Below are 22032 nucleotides of genomic sequence, written 5' to 3' on the forward strand. Positions count from 1 at the left end.
TGAAGGAAATTTGTTCTTACTTAGATGCTAGACCTGTGCCTCTTCAGTCTTGGGAGTCAGCTGGAGAAAATTCATCTGCAGAAGGAGCTGGATTCTGGCTGAGCAGAGAATTTTCCAGTCCTCTTTCTTGATAAAACATGGCTCCCCAACCCCATTTTGTTTGTGGATAAAGAGACATGATCAGTCCTTTAGGCGAGGAATGTGTCCATTCGTTGTTATATTGTACTCTCCCAGGCACTTGGAATAGTGTTCTGCACACAGTAAATGCTCAATAAATACGATTGACTGACTGATTGGTATCAACAGGACCAGAGTGTATTTAGGTTTCAGAAGGTGTGATTTAGATGATGCAACTTTATATAACATAAAGCACCAAAAGTCCTAAAGACCAGAGATCCATAAGCAAGAAGTACCTAGAGGCCCTCTCTGCCCTTCCTCATCTACATTTTTGCTCTCACTTCTCAGTTTACAAATCATCAAAATGAGATTTGTGAGTACCTTGAGGAGAGGGATCATGCCTATTAACTCAACTGTATTGTAGTCCCCCATAGTCTTATTACAGCATGGCCTAGTGGAAAGATCATGGGCCTGGGACTCAGATGACCTGGGTTCTAATTCCCATTAGTCACACTTACCTGCTGTGTGACTTCAGGTAAGTCACTTTACTTCTTTGCATCTCAGTTCCCTCAACTGCAAACTGGGGATTCAGTTCATCTTCTCCCTCCTACTTAGACTTTGAGGCTCTTGTAGAACCTGATTCTCTTTTATCTACCCCAGTGCTTAGTGACCCATAGTAAGTACTTATTATAACTATTTTGATTACTATTACAGTGCTCTGCACTCAGTATACCATTGATTGAGTGAAGCAGAGACCTTAGGACTGGCCTTTACCAAGTGATTTTGCATCATCTCTGGTGTTGAAGATGGTTTGAAGGCAGTCAGTGGCCTTCAGAAGAGTCCTGAGAAGCAACACGGCCCAATGGTTACAGCACAGGCCTGGAAGTCAGAACGGCCTGGGTTCTAATCCCAGCTCTGCCACCCGTTTGCTGAGAGAATTTGGGCAAGTCACTTGACTCCTCTGTGCCTCAGTTACCTCATCTGTAAAATGGGGATTAAGACTGTAGACCCCATGTGGGACATGGACTGTGTCCAACCTGATTAGCTTGTATCTGCCCCAGCACTTAGTACAGTACCTGGTACATAGTAAGAGCTTAACCAATACCATAAAAACGTGGCTCCTCAAGTCACCAAGACCCATAAGTACATCCAGTTTTCTGAGCGGTTTTATCAGCTTCTTATAGGAACCATAATCTACTTCAAATAGTAAGACAAGACACCAACAATAAGGTCCTTGAAGCAATCACCTCACCAGCATTGAGGTAATATTCTTAATTCATTTCCATGGAGTGAAATATTGAAAGACAGTGGATCAATCAATTGTATTTACCTAGCACTAATTAGGAATAGAGCACTGCACTAAGCAGGTGGGAGTATAATTTAAGAGAGTTGGTAGATGTGAGTCCTGGCCACAAGGAGTTTACATTCCAGGTGCTGTCAGAAAAAGGGTTGTTCTTCTAGAGAAGAGACCAGAAAGATCTAGAACCTAAGAGGTAGAGATGGAACAAACAGCAGCTGAAAAGAAAGAACACATTCATGTGGTAAAGGATGATCTTTACCAGGAAGTTGGTAGTTCATGGCTCTTCTCTATTTGAAGGCAAAACTGTGACATGCATTATCTCTTCAAATTTGACAGGCTTGAACTAGGAGGGAGTTAATTCACTGAGCAGAGTGGTAATGTTAGACATGGAGGACTAGAGTGCAAAATCCTCTTGAAGGGCCAGCTTTGAATGTCAGGGAGCAAAGTTCTGTGCTCTGGGGAATTTCTCCCACACTCTCTAAATGAAACCACTTAGCGAAAAGTACTATTTTCTGGCAAGCTAATGATAATTTGATTTTTTAACCACTCACTATGTGCCGGGCCTGGAGTAAATTCAAGATAATCAGGTCTCACAGGGGGTTCACATTCTAAGCAGGAGGGAGTACAGGTATTGAAACCCCATTTTGTAGTTGAGAGAACCGAGGCACAGCGAAACTAAGTGACTCATCCAAGGTCACACAGCAGGTAAGTAGTAGAGTTGGGATTAGAACCCAGGTCCTTTGACTCCCAAGCCTGGGCTCTTTCCACTAGGCCATGCAAAACACCACCAAATGTGATGAATCAAAGAGTTTTGCTGCATAAGTGTACCTAGGGAAGTTTGTTATAGGCAGCTTTGCTCAGTGAAAATGAATTGCCCATTGAGGATGACCAATTTTGCTATGTTAACAAATTTCCTTGTAGTTAAAGGATTTTTCCAAAGGCAGAAGATTAATTCAGTGTAGCAGTTTCTCATATTTGCATGCTTTTTCTCAGGGAGCTCAATTATGCATTTGGTTTCAACTACAACCTCCATGGTCATTAGATTGCAAGCTCCTTGAGGGCAGGGCTCATGCCTACCAACTCTGTTGTATTGTGATCTCCCAAGCACTTAGTACAGTACTCTGCACAAAGTAAGCACTCAGTAAATACCATTGATTAACTGATTGCTTGTTTCCATCCCCATTTCCTAATCTCTCATCTCAAGGGGCCAGACTGGCTTTACTAGCTCTGCTACCACTTATTTCCCTCTGTGAGACAAGCCAAAGACCCCTCTACCCCCTTCCATATTGTCTTCACTCATTCACTTTCTGAGAGACCAAAGAGGAAAGATTTGGATCCTTTCTCTTCACCCCTGCTTTAAAAATGACCTTATTTGTGCCTCTGTGGGCTTCCTGCCCAACTCAGCAGCAATCACCCCCTTCCACTGGTGCTATTTCTCCACATTTGCAGACTGTTGTCCAAAACAACTTTCCAAGAGTCCTCTAAGGGGGTCCCAAAAGCTGTTTTCAATCCTAAAGGTCAAAATACTAGCTTCATCCTTCCAAATGAAACTTGGAATAAACTTGTTACTGAAGTCCTTCGCTCACCCAGACCTCTAGACTTTCTTTCATCCATCGGAAGCCAGATTTAAAAACAAAATGTAGAGCAATCACTATTCCATGGGAAGGAGTTGCAAGACTAAATTCTGGGGGGATTCCAGGCTATTCTTTTATAGTTGAAAGCTGATTATCTGAACTGGGCCCCAGGTTATTCAGATAATTAGAAGGGAGAATGACTGGACAAAGTGAGGTGTGATGACCTTGGGCAAATACTTGCCCAATTTTGTTCAAGAAGGTGAGGTGTGTTTGTGTGTGTGTGTGTGTTTAAGTCCATGCTGACCTTGGTTAATATAACCATTTAGTGCAGGTAACAGACGTTCACATAAGCCACCTCCTACTCTATTCCTCTTTTTCTGGCTTATTCTGAAAATTCAGCCACACCATTGCGGGAGGAACTTGTCAAGGCACTACAAGGGATAGGAGTGATCTGCTCTCTAGAGAGGCAGACAGAGAGTGGCAGGGGACTCTCTTCTCTCACAGACTCCCCAGCTTCTCCAAGCCTGCTGCTGCAACTGCCAACTGTCAGAACCAAGCTGGGAACAGTGGCTTGCTAGATGTGTTGGAGGGGTTGGGTACACAAGTGTGGCCTAGTGGAAAGAGCACAAGCTTGGGAGACAGAGGACCAGAGTTCTAATCCCAGCTTCACCACTGGCCTGCTTGTGTCCTTTAACAACTCACTGAAAGTCTGTGCCTCATTTCCTCCTCTGTAAAATGGGGATTCAATACCTGTTCTCCCTCCAATTTAGACTGAGTCCCATGTGGGAAAGTTACTCTGTCTGACCCGAGTAATTTGAATTTGCCCCAGGACTTAGTATGGTGCTTAGCACATAGTAAGCACTTGGCAAATACCACAACTGTTACTATTATCACTGTTATTATGCAAACTCTGCCTCCTTAAGAGATCTTGGTACTGTCCAAGATGTCTTCAGACATCAGAAAATGTTAATTCCATTGCTGCTGAGAGTAGGAAACTCCTGCTAGGGACAACTTGCGTGCTAACAGTAGTTTATGATTTCTCCCAAGTGCCCACTACTATTCTTTGCACACCATAGACATTCCATAAATACTATTGAATAAATAGCCCCCACAGTCTCACAACTCAACTCAAATTCCACAGCTGGTAGTTCTAAGACCATTTTTGAAGGAAGTTTGCTAGGATGATTTAGTGATGATTTTTGCTGGTTCTCCTTGTTAGAATTTTCAAGGACTATCAGAATGGAAGCCCTTGCAATTTTCAGAGTCTCAGATGTACACAAACACAGACTCACACAAACACAACCCACCCAGTCCCCCCACCCCCATCCCGGGATCCTCTTCCTTACCATACTAGTTTCTCAGTTCCCAAGATACTGGCTCTCTCGGAGTACTGGGTTCAGATAGCACATAGTCTATCTCAGGATATTAGATTCTTCAGAGGAAATGACAACTTTTAGGAGGAAATGTCATTACTTTACCTGGAAAATTTCTCCATCCAATCCTGCTCCTTTCATACTCACCTACTGTCATTTCATAAAGCTTTATATCCTATATTGGCTTTTCCCTCCAGTAGGAATGTTTTCTTCCCGTTCTTTCTAGATAATGAGGCAAAAGCAACTCAGAGCTAAGAGACGATGTCAGCCCCATTTGGCCTAATGATTCAAAAGGCAATGCAAACAAGAAATGAGCCTTCATTATTGCTTATAAGTGTGTAGGTGTACTCGAGAGTTTGGGGGAAGCTGAAGTTGCTTGTAGTTTGCTTTTGTAACTCAACCTTATTAAAAGTCTCCTGTGCAGCCACTGCCCTGAGAGTAAGAAATCCAGGGGCTGTTAAGATTCAATTTAGTAGCTTGGAAAAGTTCCTGAAGATATTTTGCTACCCCAATGTTGCCCTATCTGGTATTGAGCACTGCTGCAGCAGAGGTGAGGAAATTTTCCTTTGTATCATCTCCCGCGGATGCTATGCTGATATGCACCTAAAGGGAAAGAAACACTCTCTCTGAAATTTGATTGTATTAAAAAACAGAATTTGCCGCAGTGTGAGCTGAGTTATGCATAGCTCTGATTCTGGTGATGTATGGAACGTTCTCCCTCAGTTGAAATTCCCAAGAGGATTCTGTTGCATTACAGAGCATAAAATAAAAGCAACAACACAGTCCTTCCCTCCATCTCCTCATCTCTTTCTTTCCCTCCCTCCCCTCCATCGTGGTTTGGATTTCCATTTTTAGTGCTTTATTCTTTCCTCCAACCTATGGCCCCAGAAGGCTCTAAGCTTTAGTCTAAGTCTAATGCCTTCTTTATTACTACTGTCACTTGGGATTTCAGAAGGCAAAAAATGATTTATGACTAATTTCCTTTCTTCTCAGGACATAAAGAGCATGGGCTTGGGAGTCAGAGGAAGTGGGTTCTAATCCCCACTCCACCATTTGTCTGCTGTGTGACCTTGGGCAAATCACTTAACTTCTCTGTGCTTCAGTTACCTCATCTGTAAAATGGGGATTAAGACTGTGAGCCCCATGTGGGACAACCTAATGACCTTGTAACTACCCCAGCACATAGTAAACACTTAACAAATACCATCATTATTATAAGGTTTACTGATTTGTACTCCTTTCCATCTGGTTTTTCTTCCCCTAGAGGAATAGCAAAAGATGAGCTTGGGTCTCTGAGCTCTGAAGTGACCTAAAAGCTGCTGTCAGAGAGGGTCGGAGAATCAATCAATCCATCATGTTTACTGACTATAGAGTGCTTACTGAGTACAGAGAACTGAACTTAATGTTTGGGAGAGTACAGTATAATAGAGTTGGTAGACATATTCCCTGCCCACAAAGCACTTGCATCCTTGAAGCCGAGACAGACATTAATATAAATAAGTAAATTACAGATATCTAAGTGCTGTGGGGCTAAGGGTGGGGTGAAAAAGGGTGCAAATCCAAGTGCAGTTGGAGAACATGTGAAGTCTGTACTTCTGAGGAGGATGGCTCCCTGTGAAGAATCATGTGACTGCCAACAAGTATAAATGTGGCTTCCTTTATAAATATTAGTGAAGGTTCCATTTTTTAATGCTACTTACTAAGATTACCTCCTTCCTCACCCTGCATATAAACCCCAAGCTGTAGTTTCTATAGGACAGTCCACAAAAATATAAGATTCACTTGAATAATTGCCTCAATCAGTCAATTATATTTATTGAGGGCTTACTGCAAGCAGAGCACTGTACTAAGCTCTTGGGAGAGTACAATATAATAATATGACAATATTCATATATAATAATATTACATATTATTGATGATGATTATTATTAATAGCAATATATAATAATATTCCCTGTCCACAAGGAGCTTACAGTCTAGAGGGGGAGACTGACATTAATATAAATAAATAAATTACAGATATGTGCATAAGTACTGTGGGGCCTTTTCCATATTTTTCACAACCCACACACAGGGGAGGGGCTATTACTTGGAATTAAATTTAGGAATAAGGGGAGTGGGAATAAAAGAGAAAGGAAAAGTGGGAAGAAGGAAAAGTCAAAAAGCACTCACTTCTATTATGCTCTACATACCGTCGTTGCTCAGTGAATTAACTCCCCCTCCCTTTCCTTCATACCTCTTTCCCGTCTGTGTCCTTTGTCTTTCAAAAAGGAAACCTTTGGAACTCAAGCCTGTATCAGGTGTCCTGATGCTTCATTTCCTCCTACCCTGGAACAAGGGGCTATCACCACAGAAAAATAAAATGATTTCCTCCTCAAAAATCAGGGAGGGAGAGGGTCTGAGATGAGATGGAGGCAATTATGTTAGTAAATAAGGTACTTATTCAATACTGCTTTTTCTGATGATCTTCCTTCTTCTAAACAAGCCTCTTGGGGGTAGTCTTGGTTCTCAGACAATCCCCCCAAAGGCATTATTGAATGTCGAATGACTCTATGACTAAAATGGAAGCACTATGCCACGAATCATCAAGAGAAATGTCCCCTAGATGACTGATACCAATGAGAAAAAAAGAATTCTAATATCTAGGTGTGGGCAGTGAGGCATAGAGGCATAGAGGAAAGTCACTGGACAGTGCTTTGCACATAGTAAGTGCTTAATGAATGCTATTATTATTATTATTATTATTTTTTATTAATAAGCAATTGGTAAGATTCCTATAAGGGAGGACTCGAGGCAAATGTAAAGTGTGTATACACATGGGTTGACAGGAACACTCGCCTGCTCTCCTTAACCCATCTCCCACCACAGAGGATGGCTCTCTGTGAAGAATCATGTGACTGCCAACAAGTATAAATGTGGCTTCCTTTATGAATATTAGTGAAGGTTCCATTTTTTAATGCTACTTACTAAGATTACCTCCATCCTTACCTTCCTGATTTATTGCTACAACCCAACTCACATACTTCGCTCCTCTAATGCCAACCTACTAACTGTGTCTCATTTTGTCTACCTCACAGCCAACCTCTGTCCCACATCCTGCTTCTGGCATGAAATGCCCTCCCTCTTTATATTAGACAATCATTCTTCCCATCTCCCACCTTCAAAGTCTTATTAAAATCACATCTCCTCCAAGAGGCTTCCCCAACTAATCCCTCATTTCCTCTTCTCCCACTCCTTTCTGTGTCACTCTTGCACTTTGATTTGCACCCTTTATCCACCCTCCCCTCAGCTCCACAGCACTTATGTACATGTCCATAATTTATTTATTTATATTAATATCTGTTTGTATCCTCTTTAGATTGTAAACTTGTGTTGGGCAGGTGTCTATCAGTCTGTTCTATTCTACCCTCCCAAGCACTTGGCATAATTCTCTGCACACAGTAAGAGCTCAATAAATATGTTTGTTTAAGTGCTTATTCTTTGTCAAAAACTGTTCTGTGTGCTGGGGTAGATACAAGTTCATCAGGTTGGACACAGTCCTGTCCCTCATGGGACTCACAACCCAATTTGAAGGGCGTAATATTTGTTATGCTTACTATGTGCCTTGCACTGTCCTAAACACTGGGCTAGATATAAGATAATCAGGTAGGACACAGTCCCTGCCCCATATGGGGCTCAGAGTCTAAAAGTAGGAATAAGAAAAGGTAATTAATCCCCGTTTTACAGTTGAAGAAACTGATGCACAGAGAACTGAATTGACTTGCTCAAAGTCACAGGTCCTCTGATTCCTAGGCCCATGCTCTGTCTACTTGGCCGTGCTGTTTTTTGTTGCAGTTAGAACCATTAAGAATAGCAAAGCTTCTAGGTTTTATGACAAGCTTACTGAGATCTACAAATTGGGAAGATCTGTGCTGTTTCCTCTTTGCAAAGGCTCTGGGTCAAATAGTGGAATACTGAGGAAATGCTATGAGATTTCAAAGAGGCCACCATTGTCACCATTTCCAAGACGAAAGGATACTCCTGTCAACCCCAAATTACCTAGGCACTCATGGGCCTATCTGACCATTAAATATCTATTCCATTGTTTACCTTGATTTTGTCAACTTTAGCTATGCTTGACTCTTAGGTATTGTATGTTTGGCAATTCAGGGGTGCTTGTGTCCCCCAGTAAAATGTAAGCTACTCAAGGATAAGAACAGCTTCTTTATTTTCATTGTATGTTGTCAAGTGCTTAGTTCAGTATTCTTGCCCAGGGACACTTAAACGAGAGTAATGATTCTGATGATGAGGGAGCTGTGATCAAAACTGTGGGGCCTACTACAGAAGTACATTGTTAACCTTATTCTCCCAAAATCTCATTGAGACTTCAGATCAGAGCAGGGAAGAACAGATATTACCCTTCAAACCTCTCACCTGTCAAGGGTGGAGTAAAGCAGGTTACAAAGCCAGACTTGTGGATTTAATAAACCTGGTGTCAGAATTCTGATCCTCCGGGATGCTCTTTCCACTCTATAGGCTGAGAGGCGTACTGAGAGTCCTTGAATCCCTCGTTCAGAAGTTTCTATTCTTTTGAATATGGAGAAGCAGCATGGCCTCGTGGATAGATCATGGGTCTGGGAATCAGAAGGACCGGGATTCCAAGCCCGACTCTGCCACTTCTCTGCTGTGTGACCTTGGGCAAGTCACTTCACATCTCTGGGCTTCAGTTTCCTCATCTGTAAAATGGGGATTAAGACTGGGAGCCCCTGTGGAACAAGGACTGTGTCCAACCCTATTTGCTATATCACCCTAGTGCTTAGTACAGTGCCTGGCATGTAGTAAGCACTTAACAAATACCACAATTATACACTGATCATTGTGTACTCCGGAAACACACAGCTGAGAAGACATGCAGTTGACTATGAAACACTTATCAGAACTAACAAGTGCTCCCCCACATTGCAAGATCCTTGAGGATAGAGATCGTGTCTCTTGCCTCTATTGTAGCATACTCTCCCAAGTGCTTAGTACAGTGCACTGCACACAGTAAGCACTCAGTAATTACCATTGATTAATTGTTAGCAAAATAGTTGGACTACTCAGGTTAGGTACCATCCCACTTCTGGCCAATCTTGTATACTCTCAAGGATCTTTCACTGGTGACTCAAAGCTGAACACTGTCATTGAATTCTGCTAGCTAAGCATAACACTGTCCAGCCATGGCTAGGAAAGAGAAAGTGGTAGAAAACCAGATTAAAATCTGGGGTATTGACAATCAATCAATCAATCATATATATTGAGCACTTACTGTGTGCAGAGCACTGTACTAAGTGCTTGGGAGAATACAGTATGAGTTGGCAGACATGTTCCCTGCTCACAACGAGCTTACAGTCTAGAGGGAGAGGGAGACATTAATATAAATAAACCTTACTCTATGTTATGTGTAAATATTTTTATGTCTATGGCTCCCATTAGAATGTAAACTCCTTGTGGGTAGGGAATGTGTCATTTTTTGTTGGGGGCAGGAACATGTCTACCAACTCTGTTTTATTGTACTATCCCAAGTGCTTAGTACAGTGCTCTGTACACAGTAACTGCTGAATAAATATGATTGATTGATTTGTTTTTGTCTCTCCCACAACCTAACACTAATACTAATTCTACCCCCAGTTAGTGCATTGTACCACATGGTTGCTCAATGAATTCAAATACTGCTATTGAATTAGGGCATGTCACAGTGGCAAACTCACTATCAACGTGATTCTCACCTTCCATCACCTGGAGTAGATTGATGGGCAATAAAATTTCAAAACAATTTTTAGTTATTTTTTCTCCTTCCTCCATCTCCATGTTTCAATCAATCAATCAATCAATCAATGGTAATTATTAATTCATTCATTCAATCGTATTTTTTGAGCGCTTACTGTGTGCAGAGCACTGTACTAAGCGCTTAATTATAGAGGGCTTTCTGGGTGTAGGGCACTGCATTCAGCGTTCGGGAGAATGCAATGCAACAGAGTTGGTAGAAACATTCCCTCCCTCAATCTGTGCTATTATGATGTTGCAGTTCATAAAGAACAGTGACAAGATAACACGTTGTACCCGCTGCTGGTCATCTGAGGAACTATTGTGAAACTGAGAGGCCTCTCATCAAGTGACAAGATAGGCTCAGAAAAATTGAGGGCCTAGAATTTAGTCAGACCACTGGCACTGCAGCCAAGCTTGGAACATCATACCGCCACTGGGTGACACATGTGAACAGAAATGTCTATGCAGAAAACCCCAAATGGGGGCTCTATAGTGAGCTGAACTAGGGAAACTAAGCAATATAGAGAAAAGAAATGCTTGAAAGACACAATAAAGCCAAAGCTCAAATAGAAAGGCACAGCTGTGGTTACATGTTGTCCATCTCATATCCATCTTATCAGTACCACCCACTCACACAATGATACAAAGGTCATCATCAGTACCATCATATTTGATCCAGAAGGACAGCTCTGGAAGGATAAACACTTATCTATAGCACATATATATACACACACATTTATCCTTCTAGCAATATACATATATAACAGGTTAGACACAGTCCCTCTCCTGCATGGAGCTCACAGTCTAAATTGGAAGGCATAGTATTTGCTAAGCTTAATATCTGCCTCACACTGTCCTAAGCACTGGGGCTAAATACAAGATAATCAGATTCCCTACCATCCCTGTCCCTTATGAGGCTCGCAGTCTAAGAAGGAGGGATAATACTTAAAGTATTCTGTAAATAGTAGCTTTCTTTCTAGATCAATCCCCTTTCTTTCTAGATCAACCATACTCTGCTTCTTGTAACAAACATTTTGACAACATTGGTCCTGTTCCTAGCGGTGATGCTGACAAGAGGGAGAAATGTACAGTATCACAAAGCTGGAAACAGACATTGATATAAAAACATAAATTATGGATATGTACATAAGTGATGTGGGGCTGATGGTGGGATGAGTAAAGGGTGGAAATTCAAGTGCAAGGAAGGAACATTCATTCATTCAATTGTATTTATTAAGGACTTACTGTGTGCAGAGCACTGTATTAAGCACTTGGGAGAGTCCATTGCAATGCATTGTCAGAAGAAGATTCCCTAATTCTCTAACAGTGTTCTATCCAGAACACATGGTAGCAACAGTCATTGTGAAAGAGCACAGTGTCAGGTTTACCAACTCCACTGTACTCTCCTCAAATGCTTGATACGGCACCCAGTGATTGACAAATACCACTGATCGATTGGATAAATTATCATTAGTAACCTACCTAGAGTCTGGAGATGCCTTTATGACAAAAGGTTCTCCCCCATCTCATAATAGTTTGTAAATGTTCTGCAGCCAAACTGTATGGAAAATGGGAAAAGATGGTAGGAGGAGGGGGGTGGGGAAATATTCAAAATTGCTTGTTGGAATTTCAAAGAAAAATGCCGATGACCTGTCCCTGCTCCACATTCTCGCACTAAGACTTCTGCTCCTTGTCTCAGTGAACTGCTCTGCTCATACCAAAGGATCCTGAAAGCCTCGCATTCCAGACAGCTGAACTCTGGCTAGGATTGTAACACAACCAATGGTATTTATTGAGTGCTTACTAATAATAATGATGGCATTTGTTTAGTGCTTACTATGTGCAAAGCACTGTTCTAAGCGCTATTACTTGCAGAGCTCTGTACCAAGCATTTGGGAATATGCGGTGTAACAGAATTAGCAGATGTATTCCCTGCCCACAACGAGCTTACAGACACTCTGCCTTGTACTTCTGCCTCAGAGCTTTCTGTACATTTTGGATCTTCTCGGTGATGACTGTGTCACTGAGGTTATCCCCAAACTTCTGCTTCAACAGGAGCCGGATGACCTTGATGCAGCGCTCGTCCATCATGGGCTTGGCCTCCCGAAAAGTGTTGCCCCTGCGGCCTGTGATGGAGTGGCTCTGGATGTAGTCGGAGGTGAAGAGCTTATAGAGCAGCGTCTTGCAGGCTGTGCTGACCTTCTGGTCAAAGCGGATGGTCTCTCTCAACTGCTCCCTGGTGTAACCATTGAACAACTCCACCATCTGGAACTGTGGTCCGGGGGCTTCTTCCTGCAGAGATGCAGATTCCAACCTCTGAACCTTCTTCTTCAAGGAAAGAACTTCCCGCTGCAAATCCCACACCAGTCGCTCCAGATGTCCAATCTTCTCCCTGAGGAAGCAGAGCAAAGCAGGGAGGCAGACCCTTAGCACGGTGCTCAGCACACAGTAAGCACTCAGTAAATACTGGTGTGTCTTAGAGAACCAGTATAGAAAAGAGTATGAGCCAGAGGACTTGGGTCACACAACAGACAAATGACAGAACTGGGATTAGAACCCAGATCCTCTGACTCTAGGCCTCGCTGCTTCCCGTATATAGGATCTGTATTTAGGATTTAAATGTTCATGCGTAGGTCTTCTGGTGATATCACAATGAATAAAACGTGGTATCAAAGAATAGTTCATTTAATTTTTCTAAAGATTAGGGGCCTTGGACTTCAGTGCTGTCAAATTACCTTTCCATTTCACAAGGCCGGAAGCTTTTCTGGCAGATGTCAAATTCATTCATTTCTGGAGCACTTTTGCTTTTGAAGTCATCACAACTAAGAGAATAAAAAACCAGAAAGGGATTGAACAAGACATTTCAAATATATTTCTTTCCCTGGAATAAAATTCACTCAGATCCGTAGGAAAATGCAAACCTAGTCTGCTTCCATGCTCCCTTCGCTAAAAAAAAAACCAACAAAAAAAAAAAAACCCTTCAATTTGCTTTACATAAGCTACAAAAAACTTTCTCATCCCTCAAACACATCTAGCCATAGAAAAAGCTGAATGGACTCTCTCCTACTTTCTATCAATGTCTAGATGCCCAATCTAACCATGGGAAAAGAATCCAGATAAACCTCTTTCAAAACCATGCCACCATATAGAGTGACGGAATTAGTAAATAAAAACTAGGAGGAAAAATGAAAGCAATTGAAGTTTGATAGCTTGGAATGAACCTGTTATTAATAATAATAATAATAATAATGGCATTTATTGAGCACTTACTATGTGCAAAGCACTGTTCTAAGCGCTGGGGATGTTACAAAGTGATCAGGTTGTCCCACGGGGGGCTCACAGTCTTAATCCCCATTTTACAGATGAGGTCACTGAGGCCCAGAGAAGTTAAGTGACTTGCCCAAAGTCACACAGCTTATAACTGGCAGAGCTGGGATTTGAACCCATGACCTCTGACTCCAAAGCCTGTGCTCTTTCCACTGAGCCCGCTGCTTCTACATTCTTGGCCTTCTAAAGCCAGAGAAATCATTACTGCTATAACCAAAAACTGTACAAAGGGAGATCTTGCCCACAGCTTGCATCCAGTAAGTTGATCAGATTGATAAGGTTGAACAGGACGCTGTTACAGTGTCGGATGTTTTAAGGGATGATGTTATAAGCAGATTCTACTAGGTTATTCTGTGGAAGGCGTTCTTCATCTCCGCTAAAAAGCTAGCCAATAGGAAATGGGTTTAATGGAAGGAGAAGGACTTTAGAGTAGACATTAGGAAGAACTTCCTGACAGCATGGGTAGTTAATCATGAGAATGTATAATTGAGGGGTGAGACGGGACTTGTTTCTGAGAAGATCCTTAAGAAAGAGAGAAAGTTACTCCCATATAGGAGTGTGGACCAAGACGCAGTTAAATTCCAAGAAGGAACTTCCCTCCTAAAATTTGAGCATAAACAGCTAATATTTAGAGGTGTCCGAAGTAATTTGTGTGATAGGCTTCGCGAGAAGTTACCTTGCTCTGTGGACATGTTCTTGACACCGAACTACAATGCCATCCGCCTTCCTTTTCAATGCCAGGGAAACACAGCCTAGAGAGTATTAATAAATGAGTAAATAAAGGAATTCAAGTAATAAATTTGAAAAGTAATATAGCTCATTACTAGGTAACATATCTTCAATGTAGATAATAATGTCCTAACAATGATAGCATTTTATTTTCTCCTTATCCCTTCAACTGTTAGCTCTATGTTTGACAGGGATTGTGTCCAATCTGTTTATCCTGCATCTACCCCAGTGCTTAATTAAATTATACTACTACTATTACTATTACTACTACTACCACCAATAATAATAATAATTGTGGTATTTGCACTGTACTAAGCACTGGAGTATGTGTCTACCAACTCTGTTATATTGTTATATTGTACTCTCCCAAGCACTTAGTACAGTGCTCTGCACACAGTAAGCACTCAGTAAACACCACTGACTAACTGAATAGACACAAGATAATCAAGTTAATCAGGTCAACCACCATTTCACTGTGCCAACTCAACTTTTTTCTTTCTAATGGCATTTGTTAAGCGCTTACTATGTGCCAGGCACTGTTCTAAACACTGGGCTAGATTGAGGTAATCCAGTTGGACACAGCCCCTTTCCCACAAGGAACTCACAGGCTTAATCCCCATTTTACAGTTGAGGTTACTAAGGCACATAGAAGTTAAATGACTTGCCTAAGGTCACACAGCAGACAAGTGATGGAGCCGGGATTAGAAACCATGTCCTTCTGGCTCCCAGGCCCACGCTTTAACCATTAGGCCACGCTGCCAGCTGAGGCTCAGTTATGAGATTATTAGAGGGGTGTTTGCTCCGCCGCCAGCTCCCCCCCCCCCCCCACCCCCCGGCCCCACCACACAAATCCTAACAGAATCAGAAAAGAACACCCATCTTCAGTCCTGCCCAGCCTGCAAATTTTTCCAACAGAAATGTTTGCTTTTAAAGGAGGAGGAATGACAGTACAGATAGCTGTCCATACGTTCACCTGGTATGGAGCAAGATTTAACAACTCAGTTATGCACTTGAGCATGTACCTCCTACACACTTTGATATTCACTCCCCCAGCTTTTATGCACATATCCTTAATACTCTGGAGTTTCCTCTCTTTGTAATATATTGTAATGCCTGTCTCCCCAAGTAGATTTTAAGCTCCTTGAGGACAGAGATCTGTCTACCAACTCTATATTATATTCTCCCAAGTAGACTGAAACCTCCTCTAGAGTGTATTGTGGGCAGGGAAAGTGTTTACCAAATTTATTACACTTTACCTTACCAAGCACTTAAAACAGTGCTCTGCACCTAGGAAGTGCTCAATGAATACTATTGATTGATTGACAGCAAATGCTCAATAAATACCAGTGACATTAATTGAGTGGTCAGGAAAAAAAGTTCACCTATTACACCTTCTGTGTCCTGCCCAATAAATGGTTTGTATTTGTTAGAAGGGCTGAGTCTCAGTGTCATAGATGTGGGCTCCACCCAACCTCTTTTTGTTTCCTCTCAATCAATCAATGGTATGATTTGAGCACATATGATGTGCAGTGTACTGTATCTCCCAGTTAGTTTTTACCTCTGGTCTCCGTTTCATTCTTCAGCTGGGGGTGTGCTTCTTCCTTTTGAGATGTCCCTGCTTCACCCCGCTCCAGGAAGGAAGTGGGGAAGCTAAAAGCACCGACCAACGACGACTGTGGGGCTATGGCGCGGTGGATGACGGGTTGCTCTGGAATAAGCCTTTCCTTGGTGAGGGGAGAGGTGATATCAGAAGCAGCAGGAGCACTCTGGGAGTTTGATACCGGTGGGTAGTCAACAGAAAGAATTCTGCCACCTTGATTTTTCTCTGATGGTGTGCCCGGCACCCACTTGGGAAAACTCTTCTTTGATTTCTTACCAGCGGGTGGGGGGGCAAATGCTTCCAGCCCCTCCTCTGAAAGCAAGAGACAAGACTTCTAATGGAGTGGAGGACCGGGCGTGGGACCTCCACCTGGGGGCACTTGGGGAGAGGATCTCAGAATCTTAGCCTTGGGGGCCCATCCTCCTAATTTAGTGTCGATCTCCCCAGGGAGTTGGTCGGCTCCTTGAGGGCAGAGATTGCATCAACTAATTCTACTGTATTTTCTCAAGCACTAAATACTGCACTCTGCACAGAGTAGGTGCAAAATAAACACTACTGCTCAATCAATTCGTTCATTCAATCATATTTATTGCATACCTATTGTGTGCAAAGCACTGTACTATGCATTTGGGAGAGTACAATATAACAGATACATTCCCTGACCATAATGAACTTAAAGTTTAGAGTTGAGTTCTCTGATGTTTCTGACAACGTCTGCTAGTACAAAGCATTACAATTCAGTGGTTGTTATAAGTAATGCATTTCACTTTAACAATATTGACCCTTGGAACTTTTTGTGGGGAAAGACGTATGGAGTGACAGGTGACGTTAGCCAAGTAAAGCAGCAGTATTGAGATGGCAGTGTAGGGATCACTGGATATTTGCAAGGGCACTCCAGGCAGTCCATCTCTAGGGTTTGTGGTCATTTTTAGAAGAGAGGTGCTACCCTACACTCTTGCTCAAAAATGGCATGTGGGGTCCAGAAAGTGGCTGGAAATTTGTGGGAGGTTGTGGCAAGATCTTCAGGGTACCCTTGATTGATTAGTTGATTGATTGATCGATTGATGGGGCTCTCTTACAGTATCAGTCTCCAGAAAACTCCAAGCTTCTCAATGGTAAGAGGTTAGACCATGATTTAAGTGGTCTGTGTTTTTTGGGTTTGGGGTTTTGGGTTTTTTTGCCTCTCCACAGGCAGCCTAAAAAAGACTGTGAATGCCTGTTTTAGAGAAAGTCACTCAGTCACTGCTGAGAATAATTCTTACAGTAGGAAATTCTTACTGAATGTTTTAAGCAGGTGTTTCTCTTTCTGAAGTTTCTTCTCCAGGACATCTTGACACTCTGTTGAAAGAAAAGGGTATTAGTTCTGCACTGCCTTTGTCCTGAGAAAGACTTCTCACCCCAGACTCATATGTTCTTGCTGATACCTGTGGCTTACCACTTAAGCCTTCCACTACCCCCCAGTATAAGCCACAGAAGCCAGGACACTGGGTTAGCACATGCTCACCCATTGAATAGAGGTTAAATGGTTTTGGGGGCTCTTTGATGTTTTCTATATTGATGACTCTGCTCCCGTCAGGCCAGCTGATGAGAACATAGAGCTTTGAAGCCATTGGGGTTCACGCCACCTACAACTGAAGAAAAGAGGAAAAAGTACACATTACTGGATGCATGATTATATCTTTGCCTGAACGCAGTGCCCTTTTCTGATCAGAAATTAGATTGGAAGCTCCTCAAGGGCAGGGAACACATCTTGTAAGATTACTTAATGTTCCTCAGTGCCTAGAGCAGAGCCCTGCTTTCAGTAGGTGCCCAATATTGTGGTCACTTTGTTTGCAAATTTTTTAAAAAACAAACAAACCCCAAAATTTAACGTCATCTCTTTGACACACTTGCTCACTCATTGCACTCCAGGCCCCACTGGAAACATGACCAGAATGGACAAGAGAGCACAGGTGGTGCTGGGTGAACCACTAACACTAGAATCAGATCCTCCATGCAGGACCTTGGTCCTGGAGTATCAAAACCAACTGTCATTCTAATGCGAGACTATGTCATCAGGTGCACAATGAATGGGATAGAAAATCTCTGTTTCACAAACCCATCATTCCCACTACCCAAATGACCAGTTAACAGACTGCTTCATTTACTCTTGGAGTGTTGAGTATTATAACTGGGACACTCCTGATCATGCGGAAAATAGAAAATTTGTGGATGCGCAACATCTCAGATGAAGAGGCAGAAAGTGAGATCAGGAGACAGGGAAACAGATGTCAAACACACACACACACACACACACACACACACACACACACACACACACACACAGAACAGAACCGAAAAAAAAATTCATCATTCAAAGACGGTCAACATGGATGTTGGGATGGAAGAACACCAAACCCAGTGATCAAGTACATGGACATCTCCTTTCCCAAGAGTTACTAACATCTTGGTTCTTGGAGCATTTTGATTAAGATATTCCAACAACTTCTCTCTGGAAAAGTGAAGCATAGAAAATCCCACATTTCCAACCTACAATGCCAGCTGTGTAGTCACAGGGGTGTTGTTCTAAAATATGAAGTGTATTCTCCACTGTTTCGGTACAATAGCCTATTGTGCCCCCACAGAATGCATGGTATTCTCTGGTGAAATTGAAAATTGTAATCTCTACCTTACTAGTGTGGAAGCAGCCCCTCATTAGGAGTTCAACCAAGCTGGACAAATTCATTGGGCAATCTTAGCTGAATTGACCTCACAATGTCACTGAAACTAAGGGTCTCCAATATGCACAGGGACGTTTGCCCAAGTATGTACTTCTTGTTCCCAAAACCCCAGTCTTCAAGCAACTCTAGCTCTGGTGTTTCAAATTCTGTGGACCAAGGTACAAAAGAGCTTCCCCAAACCCACACATGTTTACAGAGAGACGTGATCCAGGAGTGCCAAGAAAAATCATACCCATACCCACAAGGGGAACTGAAGTAAGAAGCTGCTTCCCCCCGTAAGAATCATCCCTTATCAAGTCCAATTGGTCCTCGGCAGGTTTCATCCTGCACGTTCTGAACTTTGACCCTGATCTTCTTCCTGTTTCTTTTCTCCAAATGAATTCCCTCTCAGGGAAGTTTCTTCCAATCTGCTGAGTCATCTTAGTGATAAGCTAGGTGCCTCTTCCTTCAGCAAGCCCCCATCCTGACTCTCGGTGCTCTGCTTTCTTGGGTCCATGACAAAATTCCCCTTAATCCAATCTATCTCCTTCACTTCGGTTGCAAAGCTTCTGGAAAACAAATGATCTTCAGCTTTGCTGGAAGCAGAGAACAAAGAAAGTTGACCTTCTTAGAAGATACATTTGAAAACAACATCTGTAATCAATGAGCCCAGGGTCATTAAACCTGTTCAAAACAGCCATCCCTCCCACGAAGGAAAAATAGGCAAGTTATATGCAGATCCCAGGTAGACCCAACTCCACTCCCCAAGCCTGAAAATCCAAATATTATCAAAGGAGACAAAGCATGAGCACATAGCAAGATCGACACAATGACATTGGTCCTTGCCTTGATAGTGCAGCTTCAGTTGTGGAGTCCTTGCAAAATGTCTCCTCACTATCCAGCTCTCTGCTGCCAGAAGGCTCTCCGCTGATCAAGGAAGAGGAGATCCTGGGTTCTGGTTCCCCATCCCAACAGCTTCTGGAAGGGTTTCCTTTGTCAAAAAAAGAGTCCCCATGGCCCCCTCTTTTCTCCCTACTCCCCCCGACATAAGAATAAACCCCTCACTTCTTCAGAACCAGTTTTTATAAGCGCTGCAGCAGCAACAGAGACGGTGGAAAAACCCTGGGTTTTTTGGAGCATGAATAAACCTTGCATTTCCATGAGTTAGCCATGAATAATTCATGAAAATGCATGATTAATTCAAGTTCATGAATTATTCAGGAATAATTCTCGAACATTCCTGGTTAATTCATGTTCACGCAGTCAGAGAGTCAGGCTTGGGGAAGTCTCTGACATTCACTCTCTTCACAAACACAGTGCAACCTACTCAGGGCTCAGAGCCCAGTGGAGAACGTTCAAACCTAACCCTCCTACGTTCAGGTCTTTTGGAAACAGGGCTGAGAGTGGTGAGAAGTGACCTCCAGCAAGTAGCAGGGCAGAAGCAGTTCACAGCTCCTTTTCAGCATATCTGGCACCTTGCTGATCACATGGAACTACTGGGTTTTTCTTCTGACTTACTCCTAGATGCTCTGACTCTCTCTGCTTGGGTTGCAGAGGAATTGCTTAAGGAATGGAAAATGTAAATAGCTCACTGAAAACTGCTTTCAAGCAAACTCTGGAATTGAACTCTGTCAGGTGTTGCTGGGGATTGTTCTGAAAATGTATATGGCCGGTTGATTATCTTGAATCTACCCAAGTGCTTAGTACAGTAAGCACTTAGTAAATACCACAATTATTGTTGTTATTATTATTTACATCCTTGGAGAGGGAACTGTGCTTGAACCACACTGATTGGACTGTGTGCGTAGATACAGTTGGATTGCTAAAATCACAATTACTGATCTAACTTGCAGGGATATCTCAGTAGTTAATAAGGCAAGCTTTTAGTACACTGCATGGCTCATTAATTTTTACAACCATTCTGCAAGGATTTCAGCACTTGTAAAATCCTCAACAGCTTGTGACTCCCGTGAGGTTTCTTGTGCTCCTGCTATCTCCAGAAAGCTGGAAGCTGCTTTAGCTATGGATGTGTCTTCTATTCTGTGACATGAGGATGCCAACCCTCTCTCTTTATTCTTAATCTGGGGACCAGGAACCTAATGTTCCTGGTCATTTGACCAAATGACCTGTCTAATGGTCATTTATGCAATTTTCCCCAGTACTTGGAAGAATGTTTCACACAGTAAGCACTTAATAAATACTAATGCTACTATTATTTCCCCACAACTACTATTACTGCTACTACCACTTTTCTTCTCTCCTCTGTTTTCTTATTTTATCTTTGATTCATCTTCTGTTTCTCAGCTGCTGCCACTATTCTCTCTCTCCCTGCCCCCTCTTCCCACATCACTCCTTGCTTGTCTGCTTGTACCAACTACTGCTACCTTCTTGAGCCTCTGGAGCCACGATTGCTCCTTCCCAAGTTTAGAGCTCTGGGCTCTCTTCCTCTTGCCTGTTTCCATTCCCAGTGACAACCTTCCAGAGCCTTGAAGAAATATTTCACCTCAGGGGAGACCAGAGAGTCAACAAGAACTGTTTGCTATTCGGGAGTTTCAAATCTCCTGATGTTGTTGCAGGATCAGGCAGTTTATAGGTTTGTTTGAGTTCCCCTGGGATTAATATCTGAGCCACAGGGTCACAGTCAAATTCAAAAGCTTGTCACTCTCTGGAGAGGGTTGAAAGGACAAGAGAAAAAATGGATCAAACAGATTGGTTAAGAGGCAAGGTAGAAGAGAATTGGAGTTAATCTGGAGAAAAGATGATTTTTGAGACTTCAACACCTTTCAAGCGTAAGAACTCTTAATAAAGAGGTCTCTGACTGGCTTGTGTCCAACTCCTTCGAGGATAGAGCTAGAAGAATTGGGACTTGGATTACAGTGAGACTGTTTGGGTTAGATCTCCCAGAGAACTGACTAGAGGTGAGGGAATATAAATTGTAATCCCATGAGAATTTAAAGAATTTTCATCACTAGAGGATAAGCTTTGTGAGGGCAGGAATTATGACTACTAATTCTTTTGTATTGTACTCTCCCAAGCACTTAGACAATAGGCTCCACAATGTAAGAGTTTAAAAAATGTCATTTATTGATTGACACAGCATGGAACATGTCAACAAACTCTGTTGAATTGCACTCTCCAAAGTGCTTAGTACTGTGCTTGGGAGAGTACAATATAGCAATATAACAGAGTTGGTAGACATGTTCCCTGCCTACAGTGAGCTTACAGTCTGGAGGGGGAGACGGACATCAATATAAATAAATTATGAACATGTACCTAAGTGCCTGTGGAGCAGACAGAGAGGTGAATAAAAAGGGGACAAATCCAAGTGCAAGACTGAAGAAGAAAGGAGTGGGAGAAGATGAAATGAGGTCTATATTAAGGAAGGCCTCTTAGAGGAGATATACCTTCAGTAAGGCTTTGAAGGTGGGGAGAATAATTGCCTGTAGGATATGAAGAGAAAGAGTGTTCCAGGCCAGGGGGAGGACAGGGGCGAGAGGTCAGTTGAGAGATAGACAAGATCAAGGTT

General features: G+C 42.5%; 1 protein-coding gene across 2 annotated transcripts; it reads right to left on the reverse strand.

The window, feature by feature from the left end:
• Nucleotides 1–11366: 11366 nt before the first annotated feature.
• LOC119931641 lies at nucleotides 11367–19564 on the reverse strand. 2 transcript variants are annotated; one of them, XM_038750467.1, is made up of 7 exons: nucleotides 19353–19564; nucleotides 17312–17438; nucleotides 17086–17145; nucleotides 15766–16119; nucleotides 14155–14230; nucleotides 12887–12973; nucleotides 11367–12543 (listed from the first exon to the last, which is right to left on the reverse strand). In XM_038750467.1, the coding sequence occupies exons 2-7, from the start codon at nucleotides 17415–17417 to the stop codon at nucleotides 12099–12101; spliced, it is 1128 nt and encodes a 375-aa protein (XP_038606395.1). In that variant the 5' UTR covers nucleotides 17418–17438; nucleotides 19353–19564; the 3' UTR covers nucleotides 11367–12098. The 2 variants fall into 2 exon arrangements, with proteins under 2 accessions (XP_038606395.1, XP_038606396.1); XM_038750468.1 differs by lacking the exon at nucleotides 12887–12973.
• Nucleotides 19565–22032: the final 2468 nt, after the last annotated feature.

This window comes from Tachyglossus aculeatus, chromosome 8, assembly GCF_015852505.1.
Source record: "Tachyglossus aculeatus isolate mTacAcu1 chromosome 8, mTacAcu1.pri, whole genome shotgun sequence".
NCBI lineage: Eukaryota > Metazoa > Chordata > Mammalia > Monotremata > Tachyglossidae > Tachyglossus > Tachyglossus aculeatus.